The sequence below is a fragment of the Quercus robur genome, chromosome 5, assembly GCF_932294415.1.
Source record: "Quercus robur chromosome 5, dhQueRobu3.1, whole genome shotgun sequence".
NCBI lineage: Eukaryota > Viridiplantae > Streptophyta > Magnoliopsida > Fagales > Fagaceae > Quercus > Quercus robur.
Window position 1 is genome coordinate 58,659,191 of NC_065538.1, and position 16,574 is coordinate 58,675,764.

Sequence of the window (16,574 nt, forward strand, 5' to 3'; positions counted from 1 at the left end):
AATACCTATAAGAAAATCGGGCTTAATTTTGAAATTTATATAAAAATAAATGTAAGGTTTGATTAAAAAAAAAAAAATTATGTTGATTCAAATTATTACTGCTATTACCCAAATCCCTCCGAACCTAATGGAGGTTTCAACCAAAAAAAAAAAGAAAGAAAAATACTCAGGTTTTTGCCAGAATTGAATACACTTTTTTTTTTTTTTTTTTTTGATGAAAAATACGTGTATTTTATTATGCAATGGATAAAGCATCCTGAAAAGCAAAAGGTTCAATACATGGTTGAGTTTCCTCAATCCAAGTAACAAAATCATTAATTCCTTTGGCATGATGTGCCAAAGTGTGGGCTGGCTTATTTCCAAGTCGCTTGACATGCTGTACCCGTGACTGTCGAAAATTTGTCAAACTGTGATGAGTGTCTCGCATGACGTTGTCAATGCTAGTAGGCGCCGTGGATATGTCATTTAGAGCATTTAAAATAGTGGTTGAGTCTGTCTCAAAAATGACGTCTTGGAGTCCAATATCTCTGGCAAAGGAGACTGCTTCATGCATGGCTTTTGCTTCGGCTTCTAGAGGTCCCAAAGGCAGTGGCATGCGCTTGCTCAGAGCTGCCAGAACAGAGCCCTCGTGATCACGTACTACAACGCCAATACCCACAGATTTGGAGGCAGAGAAGACAGCAGCATCGGTGTTGATCTTGTACCATGGAAAGTCCGGTGGAATCCATCTCATATCTGCAGGTTCTGTATGCTGAGGTTTTCCTAGGTGGGCAAGGTGGTAGCTCTCAAGCATACTTCGGGCTTTGAAGATTATATCTTGGCTGGATTGACGTGTGGTCCCATGGCGTGCTTTGTTCCTTGTATACCACATGCACCATGCAATGGTGACCACTAGCTCAAGCAGTTCTTTGCCTACGTGTTGGATGAAGGTGAGATGCCAAATGAAATCCACAAATTCCCTGTAGTGTACGGCTTGAGTGTCTATGGGTAGTGCCGCTATATTCCAAGTCTCACGGGCTTTTGTGCAGTCCCAGAATATGTGTCCGCTTGTCTCCTCACTTAGCCCACATGCTTCACATAAAGCCTCATCTAGGATTCCACGATGACAGAGGTTGACTTTAGTGGGTAGTGCGTTGCGGCTAGCCTTCCATGCAAAAGTCTTGATTTTGTTGGGAATGTTGAGGGCCCAAATTGTGCGCCAGAAGTGAGTATGGTCAGGTTCATTGGACGTGGTGCATGGGTTTGCATGGGAAGACAAGGATAAAGCCACTTTATATGCACTATTCACTGTGAATGTACCTCTTGGAGTGTAAGCCCAGATTATGCGGTCCCTAGTGGAATTTCGGCTTCTTGGTATTCCCAAGATGGCATCAACGTCAGCTGGCAAGAAGTGTTGCCGAATAACGTCTGCCTTCCATTCACCCGTATCATCATCAATGAGAGTGCAAACCCGTGCATCCTGAGGAAGTGTACCTGTCGGCGAGGTGACTCGAAAAGTGGAGTGTGTAGGCAGCCACTTGTCTAGCCAAATCTGAACCAAGGAGCCATCTCCCACTTGCCATCTGCTGCCCGCCTTGACCACATCCTGTGCAGCCATGATGCTACGCCAGGCAAAGGAGGGTTTTGAGCCCAACTCTGCATGTAAGAAGTCACTGTGCGCGCGCAACATAACAGACAATTAGGACTCTACCTGTGCAAATGTGGTATCATTTAAGACATGCTAAATGGTAGATTGGAGTGACCAAAAATATTGTAAATTAATAGATGCCACCCAAAAAAAAAAAAAAAAAAGATTTCAAAATGCGCTTCATCTTGGCTCTTGAATTAAAATATTATCTCATACTAGCCTCATTACATGCGCTTTGTTCGTACGATAAGACTTTTTTTTTGTTTTTAATTTTTTTTGGTCTAGTGTCATAATTTTTCATTCATTTCAATTTTTAGATTATGACACAACCCAAAAAATTAATTAAATAAAAGAAACTGGTGAGTCTTGATAAAGTAAAAAAAAAAAAAAAAAAAAAGAAGAAGTTAGAACATGATCTTGAAGGAAATATACAAAGTGGACTGATAATTTTTTTTTTTTAATAACCCTTTAAATTATTCTGGTAGGTCCCAACTACGACAGTATAGAAGAACCTTACTGTAAAAAAAAAAAAAATGTCAACCTTGAACAAAACTATTATAATGCTTAAGTTTATGATAGTAATATGAATTAAGAAAAATCAAATATGAAATTTAATTGGGAGAGTTTGGTTGGAGGACTGGATTTCAAGGGGAATTAAAGTTAAACGTGACTTGTAACTATTTCTAGAATTTTTTTTTTTTTTTTTTTTTGCATTTAACATTATTTTTGAAATGTTTTAATTAATTGTCATGTTTGCAAAACTATGTTGCAAACTAGCATCTCGAGACTTTAAAACTTGAGTTCAAAGGGTGAACTCAAGTTGCATGTGATGGCAGTTTGACGTGGGAAAAAAATCTACATGGAAATCGAGTATTTAAAACTCGAGTTCCCCATTCTCCATTTGTTCCTCTTCATCTTCTTCCTCAATTCTTTTCTTCTTCCTTCCAGATTTGGTTATTCTTTTCTTCCTGCCCGATCTAGTCCTCTGTTCTTCTTCCCTCCTAATCTAGTCCTCTGTTTCGGATCTAATCTCCTATGTTCCTCTATTCTTCTTCTTCTTCTTCTGACTCGGGTTTATTTTTACAAGCTCGAGTCTATAAGACTTGAGATCTATGTGGCAAAAAACCTCCAAATCAGCAAATGGAACTCGAGTCTTTGAAACTTGAGTTTCATATTAAATTTGAGCCAATAAAACTCGAGATGCTACTTTCCGGTATTGTTTCCAGCTCATGCTAACTTATTATATTGTCTCCCACAATTATGCTAGCCTGCAAATTACCTCCTATTTCTAGTGATGTCTTAGCTCAAGGATGAAAAAGATGAGCTTAACCAGAAAGGAAGTACTATATTATATAAGAAGTAGACAGTAATATTTCCAACGCATTCAGCTATAAATTTCATGCAGACAGTATTACCATTGACTTGAATCTTAACCTGCTTGTTCATCCTTCATCAACCTGAGAGGCACTTTTTTTTTTCCCAAGGAAACCATAGAGGCTAAAATTATCTGCTTATTATGTTTGCCACCTTTATTATATAACGGAATTGGGTTGCTTAGGATGAATTCACTCTCAACTCGAGTCCAATGGCATTTGTAGCCTTTTGCTGGTAGAATAGTTTGGCTTTTAGAACTGCCATTAATCTAGGTTGTTAGCTCGATTATAACTAAAATCCTACTGATTAGGTATTTTCACTTTTTTTTTTTTTTTTTTTTTTTTTGTGTACGATCGTCAAACATGACTAGCGAAGTGAAAAAATTACCTAATAGTAATCAACTAGGCAATAGTTTAGACTCCCAAATTTTATATACGGCTAAGTTAATTAAAATAAACCCAACAATGAATTTACGAGATTAACCAAATGAACTAAGCATTTAAATCACAATTGCATGTGTAGACATATTTAAGCAAATCAATAAAGACAAATGGTAGTAAGTAAAGCGAAGCCAATCCAAGGAAAATACCGAATATGTTTTCAAAGAGGAAGCTGGAGTACCCGGTGAAAAACTTCTCCGTGGCTAGACTGCCAAGTGATCCATTAGTATGAATAGTTGTAGTATATGCAGGGGTGGCTCCACTTGGAGCCCAGGGGGTTCAAATGAACCCCCTGAATTGAACCAAAAAATTATTATTATTATTATTATTATATTTTTTATTATATTTTTCCTGTTTTGACACTTAAAATAAAAATTTGAACACCCTAACCTTAAGCCCAATTGAAATAAACTTAAATATAATCATCTTAATAATATCTTGACCTTTTTAAACATAAAGAAAAATCTTAGTAACAAATCAATATAATCATCTTAATAATATCTCATTTTTTCCTTCTCTGCCCCAGTGCACTTGGCCAAGCATACTCACCCCATTGCGACCACGGCTAGCTCTAATGTTTTCCAACAATCCAAACACTCACATTACTAAGAAATTGTGATTTTTTATTTTTATTTTTTATTGGAGTGATCTTCTCTCTAAGATACGGCAATGGTAAGAGGAAAAAGTATGGAAAATTGATGGTGTTTGGGTTCCTCAACAATGGCCTCAATTCTTTCAACTCTCAAGAGGTACCTAAGGTAAACTTTGTGGGAAATAAGAGTGTAATATTGGGTATGAGTAGGGTATAGTATAGGATCCAAGTAACAAAATTCCTTGCTATGCTAAGGATTTTGTGGGATAGGTCTCGTGAGTTGTCTCGTGAGTCGTCTTGTGAAATCAGACTTTAACTGAAATTTAAATCTTCATGTGCACCACACATGTTGTTTTTGCAGGACAAGGTCTTGTGAATTGTCTTGCGACAATATCCACTTCCAACAACTCTGAAATGGCCTTTCAAACTGAATCCTAAGCCCAACCCAATTATAAATAAAGCCCACAAATACAAGGGAATTAAGCATAAATTACAAGAAATTGACACAGAATAAAGCCAACACTAAATACAAGGTAATTACAAGAATCTATAACATAACAAAAAGCTTATCAAATCTATGAAAGGTTTTATTGAAAATCAACAGAAAAAAAAGTATGCAAATATTTCTCAATGAATTACCGGAGGATTAACAGGAAAAAGGAGAATGAGAAGGTTTAATTGATCTTGTCTTTTTTCCAAAGAATGAGACATATGCACTAGCTTTTCATAGTGCAAGACTTTTACCATTGTACCATACAATGGTGGCTCAAGTAAATAATTAATGTTATTAAAAAATATGAGTGCGGACAATGCAGAAAATATCTCATCCAATTTCCATTTTCAAGCCTGTCAGATAGTGTCAGTTGTTGTGCATGTGTTTTTCACACTTGAACATGGTAGTGCTAGTTCTCGAGCGTGCACACTTAAAATAAATGGTCAATGCTTCTTGATTTCTGAAAGATCAAGTGCATGATGCATGAACATTAGCATAAATATGGTTGCTGATAGAAACCGTTCTTTTTCACGAGTGGTTCTTTATGCCTTGGCGTCCAGGACAGAAATCTTGGCAGAAAAGATTTGTCTAACGTTGTCTCATGTCTGTATCTGCATTCAAATTTACCCATGTGGAAGACACGTAGAATCAATTTAGATTACATCGATTTGGTAAAAGGTGCTTTAATTTATCATTTATGGCTTCTCTTGTCTCACTTTCTCGTATGAATTGCAATCCAGATTATCTCATTATATGGCAGCAAAATCGTATAATATACAAATACAATTAGGATGTGCTGAGACAAGGGCTAAAACTTAAGTGGATTGGCCATTGTTACAAGAAGTCAGTTCAATTGCATGGTCCTATTCTTATGTCAGTGTGGTAGGATCAGATTGCCATTACAGATCAAAATAGACTAATTTTCCTTCCAATTTTCTCCAGAAACACGAGCAATTTTTGTTTCATTAACTGGATGGGAACAAAATATATTTGAGGCTTTGTTTTAACTTCTCATCAGTCATAGAAATGAACCTCTTATTAAACATTTGGTAGAGCATGCTACCTTAATGGTGAAACTGACTATTTTTTTGACTACCTGTACTTGGACCACTGGACAGCTGAACAGAGAATTGTTTATAGGAAAACCAATATTTTTATTTGTTTTTTCAGCCTAAAGTAGAGCTATAGACTATAGTCTAAGGAATGCAACAAAACCTATTCATCTCACCTCAGTTTCTTCTTAAACATGCTTAAACATGTTGTCGTGGGACTTGTTGCTAGGCATGTGTGATTATACATGAATGTGGACATGCGGGGAGTATCTACAATACAAAAACAGCCTAGTAATAATTATTTGCTTATTGCCTACCTTTTCTCATCGACGTTAATCACACATTCCTCACTAAAAATATTCTTTTGTCTCCAAGCCGAGGATGACAATTTTTTCACACATGATTGGTCCCCAAGACACATTTGAAGTTCTAACTGTGCATTCATATCTATCCATGTGGAATCAAATTAGAATATGATGAGTTGGTAGAGCATAATTGGATATGATATGTTCTTTTGCCGAACCTTTTGGCATTGGTGTGTGTTAGTAATAGTGTACATGTTCCTTCTTCTTCTTCCTTTCTCTGTTTTGGGATTTACTTATATTGTATAGGCCAATTAGCTTCCTACATCAATGTGGTATACAATCCAAATTGTAAATATCCTGCATTATTTATTATCCTTTTTATCATTTGCTATCTTTGTCAAAAATCGTATGGCTGTTATTGAGTATTGACCTTGTTGGAATTTTGGATATTTTGCCAAAATTTTGGAAAATCTTTGGAAGTTATGAAATTTACATGTGATTGAAAAGAATCATGAATTAATAATTTTATGTGGTATCTCTTAGATATGCTAGTTGGACTTTGGATAGATTTGAATGTTGGGTTGTCCCATCATTCTTTCATATGTAAATGACATAGTGGTCAATCGGATAGTAAAGGGAAGATAAGGGGCTGTTTGGTTCAAAAAAAATGGTCACTCATCACTCATCACTTAGCACTCTATAACTCATTTTTTATCACCCAATAATGAAGAAATATCCCATTTGGCACCCAACACTTAGTTATGTTTTCAACCAAAAAAACTAAAAAAACTGGGACCTACACACTCTGACCTCACCTGTGCACCTTATCCCTCTACCCGGCCCTATTAACTCCACTCAACAGTTGAAACCTCACTTTACCATCACATTTCTTATCCATTTCTCCTCGTCCTCGCTGAAACTAAGCCCACAACAACTCTCCCTCAACGTCCTTACTTCGTCATTCTTTCAAAGATATTGGGTAGTCAATAGATTTGGCCTATTAAACACAAACCCCAATTTTCAGTGTCTGAAGAAATATATTAAAGGTGCACAAGTATGATCAATGACGTTCACAAACCAGATCTTATCTTATAGCTCACCATTATTCATTAAAAAAAAAAAAAATCAACAAAACTCATTACTTAAAAGCATCACATGTTAATTGAACTTGAAAACCAATAAAGAATGGTTAAAGGGATAGTTCAATCGTATTATAATCATTTGAAAATTGGATGCTTGGGATTCACAATTAGAGAAACTGAACCCATAGCCACCATTCCAGTCTGGCTATGTCATCGCTAGAGTTCACACAACCCGAGGTTGAGCGGCGTTGAGATGTTGTTCGTAGGATGGGTCGGCGTGGGAAGGGTGAAGGACAAAGAACGGTAGGCAGATCGGAGAAGAGAGGTCGTGGATGGGGAGGCTGAGAATCTTTTGTCTTTCGATGTGGGTGAGATTTTGCTCTGAAGAAGAACAAAAAGAAGAACAGAGAAAGAAGAGAGAAAATAAAAAAAAGTGGAGAGTGACCGATGGGAGAGGTAAGGAAAATTTGACTTGATAAGACTAGTGAGTCCCAATAGTGTGTGTTTATTTACCAAAATGCTATGGAAACCCAGTTTTCATAACTTGAAAACACCTAAAAATGTGTTTTCAGTTTTCATAACTCATCATTCAAAAATCAGAGAACTGAGTGATGGAAACAAAAACTGAAAATAAATCCAAACAAACCAAACAGTCGTGGGACCTATCAATTTTGAGTTATAGGTGATGAAAACATAATTATGAGTGATGAAAAACAACAAATCTAAACAGCCCCTAAATGCTATTACTATACAAGATGCATAATTGATCTTTTTGAGTCATCCTATTCATGTGTTTCAATTTTTTTTTTTTTTCTTTTTAAAACATTTCTTAATTGGATATGGTATGGGATAGATAAGGGGCCCTAGTGGTGGTGGGTCACCATCGAAATTAATAATTAACTCTTGTGGGTTCAGACTTGGAACGTCAAATTTGAAATCTGGTAGCGTCCCCACAAGGTTGTCACTTCTATTTATGCATCAATTGGGCCATTCTTGTCTGTTCTTCTGGCCTGATTTGTACCCGTGTCATCATCACTCAACCCGCCCACCATCGTGAGCCGTAGCTCAAACCATCCAACCATCTTGAGTTATTGCCGCTAAACTCAAAGTTTTTTTTTTTTTTTTTTTTGGTAGTGTTATAAAAAATAGAGTTTGATTTTGAAATTTTATATAAAAATAAATTTCAAAATTAATTGTACAATTGTCTTAATAAGTAATGGCTATTATGCAACAAACATCATAATATATTCAACCGTTCATGCCGGAGCATAAAATATATAAAAGTGTATATATACACTATATACATACACTATTATATTATAAATCCATGATATGAGGATTTGAAGTTATCGCTCACTGCTATTCAAGGTTTCTACTTTCAACAAATAATCAAAATGATTTGTTGGCGGGAGAAAGACAAGGAACACATTTAGAATCTCAGTGTACATATTTGGCCAGCAATTTTTTTTTTAAAACTTTTTTGTGTGCTAAATGAATAGACACTAGATAAGCATATATGTACTTAAAAATATTTTAAAAAAATAATAATAATGATGGTAGATAAAAAATATGTAAAATAAATAATAATAATTTTTTTTTAAGGTATATATGTGGCAACTTAGTAGTTTACCAGTGGACGTGTCATATAATTATTAGCAGTCTACCTGTGCATGTGTCTTATCATGTATGGTCTCCACGAAGATATTTGTAGTGACTGGTGATCGTTCATACTGGATTGGTCCTTTAATTTAGGAAAGAAAAATAAAATATTGAATAAGAAGATAACAATACTGATCATGGTCTGTCTTTCTCTTTCCTTTACTTTGAATTTGTACATTTTTTTATGGTCCAAGTTACTAGGAGTCCTATGAGCTTTTAGCTTCTTTTTACTCCCTTGTATGCACCATGCATTGCCCACACAGGATGCAGAATTTCGAAGATGTCGCTTACAAATCGGCGCTGTTGATGGGTGAACCACCAATGCAGGCAGTGATGCCATGATGTAGGATACAATTTAGGTTATTTTAGGGTTATTATTTCCTTGTTTTTAGGTGTTTTTAATGCTTTTTAGGTCTAATTTGATTCCTGTTATGGTTAAGTATTAATTAGGAGATATCTTAGAATATATTTTCTTGTCTTTTAAGTTTTACAAAACTCTTAAATAAGCCCTATACGTTTTTTGAACAATTATTCAATCAATAAAATTCAAACTTTTGTTTTTCTAATTTCTAGTGGATTCTAGACTTTTTCTTTTTATGGATTCAAGGAACTCTCGTGGATTTGAGATTATTTTGAGAATTAAATGTGTTTTGTTTCTTGTTTTTAAGAAATAGACATGTTCTATTTCTTTACAATTTTGTATCCCGCATCATGCCAGCTTTGGTTTCAAGACATGCTACATAGATTGAATTGACCAAAAACATTTTCACCAGCTTAGGGTAACATTTTAGACGACTTACGTCAATTTAAAGCTTATTGAGGAAATCAAGTCCAACTTTTAAAAGCAAAGAACATATATAAAAGCAAAGAACATAATCCCAATCAAAATAAAGCATCCACGAGAACACTAAAGTGTGTACAGAGTAAAAAAAAAAAAAAAACATGAGAGTCAGTCGAAAAATATTCTCTGAAACCTCTAATGCTAAAGGATCCACTACTTAAGAATAGTTCCAATACATATCACTTGTAAAATCCTTCAAGCTAATTAATGATTATGTACTTTGAGCCTTCAGCTCTCGCCAGCAACCGATCTCTCGAATCCTTTCTCCTTGATTATCACCAGATACACAAGTTGAGCCGCCAACTGCATGGTCAAGTTTCCTTGATCACTCCAAGAACTTTTAGAGATTTGGGATTGGTCCTTAATGATTCCCAATACCAGCTAACGTCAAGAACACTGAAGGTTTCTTTGTGTGTAATGGATATAATCTCCTCGAAAGATAATTGACAATTGGAAAGGGAAATGATAGAGAGAATGAAAGGGTTTCAGCTCAAGGGATTTTGGATTCTCTCCAACTCTTTAATATGGGGTCTGGTACTGTTGAGAAGTTTGTAACCAATTTCTCTCAGATTCTGGCATTTTTCCTCCAAACAATGTCAGGAAATTGAGAGGCAAAATTGCTACATCAATTGTTTTTCAAAATGAGAAATCGTCTAACACCCCAAGCTCAATCGTGCGAATTCCTTCAACTTGCATTTCCGACTTTCAGCCTTTAACATCTTCAACCAATTACAAACTTGCAACTCACAACTATACATTAATTACAATGGAAAATTGACATTTAAAATTACACCCAAACTTGTTATGGAATTTTCCAAAACTAAAAATCCTAACACTAGCTCAAGTCTGTGAAGCACGTACGGACACAACAAATTTGACAAAGTATCCACGTCAGACATGTATCGAATACAAGTACCGATCGGATACGGGTATAATCAAGAAAAAATGTACTGGTTGGAAGTTTCCTTGGTAATGAAAGGAGAAGTTGGTTCAATCATTGCAAATTTCATTCCTATCTATAGAATTTGACTAATGTAGGAAATTTAGTAGCTAGGTAAAGTTTGAAAAATCTAAATGGGCTAAAACATCTTTTTATTATTATTATTATTATTTGATAATTAGAACAATTAGGAAGAGAATTCAGACCCTAGTTCTATGAGACTAAAATCTTTTATCACACGTTGACACTTAAAGTTAGGTATATAAAAGTTCACATACACATCAAAGTTACACCATTTCATAAGGTTTCATTGAAAGAGTATTTTGTTGAATCAACCGTTGGATTTCATAATCTATTTATAATCTCCTTATTTACAAAATATCTCTTTATATTCTCTACACAATTTTACACCACTCACTAATATTTTTATTAATTCTTTTCTTCAATTAAAAATTTTTATTCTTTATATTTTTTGTATCATTGTTTTTCTTTGACAACTTCTTAACCTTAGAAAATATTGATAAAATAGAAAATATCTTCTTTATAAATTTTTAATAAGATTTGATATATAAAAGATGGATATATATTTAAAAAAAATATACACGCACACATAAAAAATCTTAAGGGTTGGTACAATGATTTTTATAGTCTCATAAAATCCAAGAAGTCCTAATTACCCTGTACACCCGAAAGATTAATTAGGTAATCAATGAGTTTTGGACAATTACGTTAAAAAAACTAAACATACACACAAAGAAATGTTAAAAATTAAAAAAAAAAAAATCAAAATATGAACTACGTAGTTAGGGCTCTGATCAGGGCCGCAATTCCCATTATCCCCTGACTTCGTGCTTTTCCTGTCAAGGTTGCCAAACTAATCTTAAACAGCAAAAAGCGTATAATATGATAGATATAACTAGGGCTGTCCATGGGTCGGTCTGGGTCGGGTTTGTGCCCAACCCGGAATCGACCCGACCAGATCGGGTCTCCAAAACTTGGACCCGCAGCCGACCCGCCGAAGGTAGCGGATCGGGTGGTCGGATGTCATCGGGTTCCGGTCGGGTATTGGTCGGTTTCAGACTGTGTGAATGGTCGCCGGATTTTACAAAAATCGTCGCCGGATTTTGCCAAAATCTTTGGTTTTTGCTGGATTTGACCGGATCTCAACGAGATCAGGCCGGATCTTGAAGAGATCTCGGCAGATCTCGAATAGATCCGGCGAGATCTCAACGAGATCAGGCCGGATCTTGAAGAGATCTTGGCAGATTTCGAATAGATCCGGCGAGATCTCAATGAGATCACGCCAGATCTCGAAGAGATCCGGCAAGATCTCAGTGTAACTTGAGGAGATAGGACAAAATCAGACCGGTAACCACTCAAATCGGCGGAGAATAGAAATTCTGAAGAGTTTTCCGGTCGGGTCGGTTTTTCTCGGTTTTTCATGCTTAAACCCATCAACCGACCCGCTGGTCTCGGGTTTTATGGGCGAAGATCCGCTGCCGACCGTTGCCGGCATCGGGTCGGACGGTTTTCGGGCCGGGTCGGACGGATTGGGCGGGTTGATCGAGTTCCGGGTCTGCTTGGACACCCCTAGATATAATCGTGAGAGGAAAGTCCTCTTCTTCGCACACATGGTATTAGCTCATGCACATGCATACTAAGTAGGACTTTCGAGCATGGCTTTTGATGAGGATAATTTTTTATTGATTGACATGGGGTGCCAAGCCTTCCTCGCATGACAAACCTTTCTCGTCTGATCATCGGCCTTACACCTAAACTAATCCCAAAGGGATGACCGACCCATGGGCAGTCCAATCCAGGTTGACGATCGAACCCCAATCCCAACAACCCATCACCGTAGGGTTTTCCATGGAACTTGCATGGGGTTTACTCATATGTCCATACATGGAAATTACTTACGCATCACGACCAAAGATCCTACTGCACAATCAAATGTGCTATATATGGGAAGGTGATCCCAAGTATCTTGGGACCCTTCTCTCTACAAGGAAATTCTCTCGTATCAAAGGATTCGGGTTAGCTCTCTACTACTATATAAACAACAAAACATAACCCTCTTGAGGTACATGAACTCTCCCTGCTTCTAGCACTTTTGAGTTCTTGGAGATTCTTCTATCATTGACTTAACCTTCCGAGGGTTTTTAGCCGGCACCCCATTGGTGCTCTTTGATTGGTTATTCTCTTTTGTTCTTCAGGTACACCCATTGGCACATGTGTGGATGATTAACTCACTGACGATTTTTGTACATCATCAACTTTTATAACATCAATATAAAAAATTATTAAGTACTTCTTAAATACGGTAATGTGGTGTTTTATCCTCTCATGTTTATAGTAAATCCATTCATGAATTTAATTAATAAGATCAATCATAAACCCAAGAGGAAAGACACAAATTTGGCCTTTTAGACTACGAAGGGTCCATGTAAAGTAAAGAATTTATCTATTGTTAGCAATTTGGTTATATATGAAATTAGGGGTGTTCACCAAACTGCACTGTGGGTACCTAAGGCATGCTTGCAACGTCCTAGGCCATCCTCGGCATGCCTTGCAACGTCCTCGGCATGCTTTGCAACGTCCTCGGCATGCTTGACAACGTCCTTGGCCGACCTAGGCATGCTTGCAACCTTTGCATCCCACATCGAAGGAAAACCCCTCCACTTTTTGCCTTATAAGCTGTGAAGCAAAGGGAGTAGTGTACCACCAAGTATCTCTGTTAAGGTAAGGAATGCAGTGCGGTATGTTAAATTATCTCCATAAAGGATGGATAGATGGAATTCCACATATCTTATGTTAGAGGCAGCCGAAAAGTTTGAAACAACCTTTGATAGGATGCATGAAGAGGATGTGCAATTTAGTTCTTACTTTATGGAGGTAGATGGAAATGGGAAACAGAAGCACATAGGTCCTCCCAAGGGTGAGGATTGGGTGAATGTCATAATGTTTTATAATTTTCTCTGGCTTTTTTATGAGGTAACTCTACGTTTTTCTGGTTCTTTATTTGTTATTTCAAATACTTATTTTTGTGAGCTAGTGGGTATTCAAAATGAATTTCATAGATTGTGTGGCATTGATGGTGATCCTCTCTTAAAAAAAATGGCACAATCTATGAAGGAAAAATATGAGAAGTATTGGGGAGACATTGAAAATATGAATTTGATGATGTTTATTGCCGTGGTTCTTGACCCAAGATATAAGATGAAATATTTGAAATATTGGTTTAATAAGTGGTATTCAAAAGAGAAGGCAGAGTGTGCTTTAAAATTGGTAAGGGATGCTTTAGATGAGTTGTATGCCCACTATGCAAAGAGTACTAAATTATCAAGTGCTAGTGGTAATGGGCAGGCCACTAATGTTGGTTCTTCAATAGAATCAAGTGCTAGTTTTCCATATGATCCATGGAAGATTGCTTCACATGAGTTCGATGAACACATAGCTACAGAAGATGATAATGAATGCACTACTGATGTGGACAAATATCTTAATGAAGCTAGTGAAAAAAATAGGGAGGGTTTTGATATTTTGGCTTGGTGGAAGGTGAATTCTACTAGATATGTAATCCTTTCCGAGGTAGCATGAGATGTCATGGCTATTCCTATGTCTACCGTTGCTTCTGAGTCAGCCTTTAGCACGGGGGGTCGTGTTTTTGATCCTTTTAGGAGTTCATTAGCTCCTAAAACTGTGGAGGCCCTTATTTGTGTTCAAAATTGGTTAAAAAACCCATCTATACCAATCAAACTTCGGGTAGCAATGAATGAAGTGGAAAGTCTTGAGCAAGATGTTGAAGCGGGTAATTTTCTAAAACTATTTATTTAAATTGTATATTAGTTTATTGTTCTTTGTTTATTAATTTACTAACAGTTTCTGTATTTATTTTCATAGAGTTGATGAAATTGGTAACAGAGAAAGAAGATTAAATGAAGACTTGGAGTGTGAGCTACAAAATAGAATTGGGAGGGGGAGAACTGGAGAAGTATAGCATTGGATGGACAAACCTATTTTTTTTGTTGCGTTCATGTTCATTTAAACAATTTCTTGTTGGGTTTACAATTAATACTTGTTTTGGATTTGTAATTCATTTCATGCTTTGCTTTAGACTTGTTTACATTATGGTTTTGATAATTGAAACTTGAAATTAGTAGGCATGACTAGAATTGCTTTGAGTATGGGTAATTCCTTTTTGCTTTGTACCTGGTATTTCACATAAACTTTTTACTTCATATTCTTGATCCAAAGTGAGGACTGAAGAGCATTAGATTTTGATAGTTAAAACATTTAAGTTGCTTGTCACTCTACCTTATTCAAAGTACTTGACTTCATTAAATGTTTGATGTATACCTGAGAATTTGAGATAGTGATATTACTGATAAATTTTGAATTGTATGGTGATATATATGTTGAATTTTTATATAGCAGGTGAATTTTTATACACCGCACCGCACATGTGACCGCAAAAATGAGGTGCGGTGCATTTATGGTTTTGCCTAAACTCAGGGGTGGCTTGACGCATTTGGCGGTTTAAGGCGAAAATTGATTATTTTGTTTTATATGCAAAATTACTACTAATTAACATGAATTACGTAAAAAATTTTCTTTTTTTTAGAAATTTTATAGACAGAAAAAATTTGACAAAATTTTTCATACTTATTGATGTGGTAGATTGTAGTGGTAAGTAAAAGAGTAGTGTCAGTGGTAGACTTAGGTGAGAACTAGTAAAAGTTTGCTAACTCACCTCTTATTATTATTTTCATTTTTTTTTAAAGTGCAACATTCACGATATTTTTTTACAACAAATCCTAAGTTTTAAGTTGTTTGTTTGTTTTTTTTTTTTTTTTTTTTTTTATTTTTTTTTTTTATTTGAAAATATCACTATAATTATTTTTTTCCATTAATAACAAGTTGTAACAACCTACTACTTAGCATTAGTTGTAAAAGTGTTATGAAAAATATTGTAAACGTTGCATTTTTCTCTCTTTTTTATTTGTTTCTCATATGGGAAAAAAAAATATTTTATTTATTGATTATAAATAACCCTATTGATTAAAATTTGGGGGCCTTTTTTTTACTTAAGGCCTTAGGCGACTACATCTTTTGCTCACCCATTCAGCTGGCCCTGGCTAAACTATATACTGCACTGTAGCACACCGCACCACACATGTGACCTCAAAAATGAGATGCGGTGCAGTTATGATTTTGGTTAAATTGCATCGCAAAGTACAGTGCTTAAAATGACCTAAAACCGCACCGCAAACACCCCTATATGAAACTGTTAAAAACGTAAGCCAGATGCTCTTATTAATTCAGATCATCGCAGACAAACTACACGATACGTGGCTGGATTTTCGCATTTATCAGAATCTATATTCAAGGCTTGTAATTGCATGAGTCATGCATGTACTACACATGCAGCATTTTGTGCACTCCAAGGCCATTGGGCCGCAACGTAGCAGCTCAATAGGCTGCCAGCTTTGCCTTACTATAAGTTTTAGAGGCACCTAATTTGTGAATGATAGTAGGCCTAGGTGATGATTATAATTAATATGATCTCACTTAGAGTATGACCTCAGTACCTCAGAACTTAGGTGCGGCTGCGATCTCGTAGTAGGTTTTACAGAAGGCCATGAAAAATATCCTATAGTAGAATATTGGCTTAGATAAGATGACAGAAGGCATAGGGCCATGTTTGATAAGAATAAAATAAGGAGTCCGACTATATATCCATAAAAACTTTCTAGACTGCCATGCAATTGTCTGCTCAATGGAACCAATTGATCATTAATGGAGGAATCTTTAGTTTTATTTCATTAGGTCAATGAATCCATCTGACTCATCCTGCAGCTTAGAGTTCAAAAGTACCACGTTCAGGTTGTACAACATCTTTAGAAATTAAAGAGGGAAATACACGTTCTTGAGAAGGGAACACGAGATATTACAAAATTTAACACATAGGTTTTATAAACTTTTGCTATCAATCATACAAAAGATAATTCAAGCACTAATTTATTATCTTTTTGAAGCAATATGTTTGTTACCACATCAGTTTGTAAAAATTTTATAGTAACAATTATAATCTGAGTATTTTCCTTTATAAAAATAGTTAGACCAAGACACTTACATAACAACCCAATAAATGAACGTCGTGTAATTC

At 35.9% G+C, this 16,574-nt stretch overlaps 1 protein-coding gene across 1 annotated transcript; it reads left to right on the top strand.

Annotated features, from left to right (window-relative positions):
- Nucleotides 1–13,189: 13,189 nt before the first annotated feature.
- LOC126728446 (zinc finger BED domain-containing protein RICESLEEPER 1-like) lies at nucleotides 13,190–14,005 on the top strand. Its single transcript, XM_050434262.1, has one exon. The coding sequence runs from the start codon at nucleotides 13,190–13,192 to the stop codon at nucleotides 14,003–14,005; it is 816 nt and encodes a 271-aa protein (XP_050290219.1).
- The last annotated feature ends 2,569 nt before the right edge of the window (nucleotides 14,006–16,574 follow it).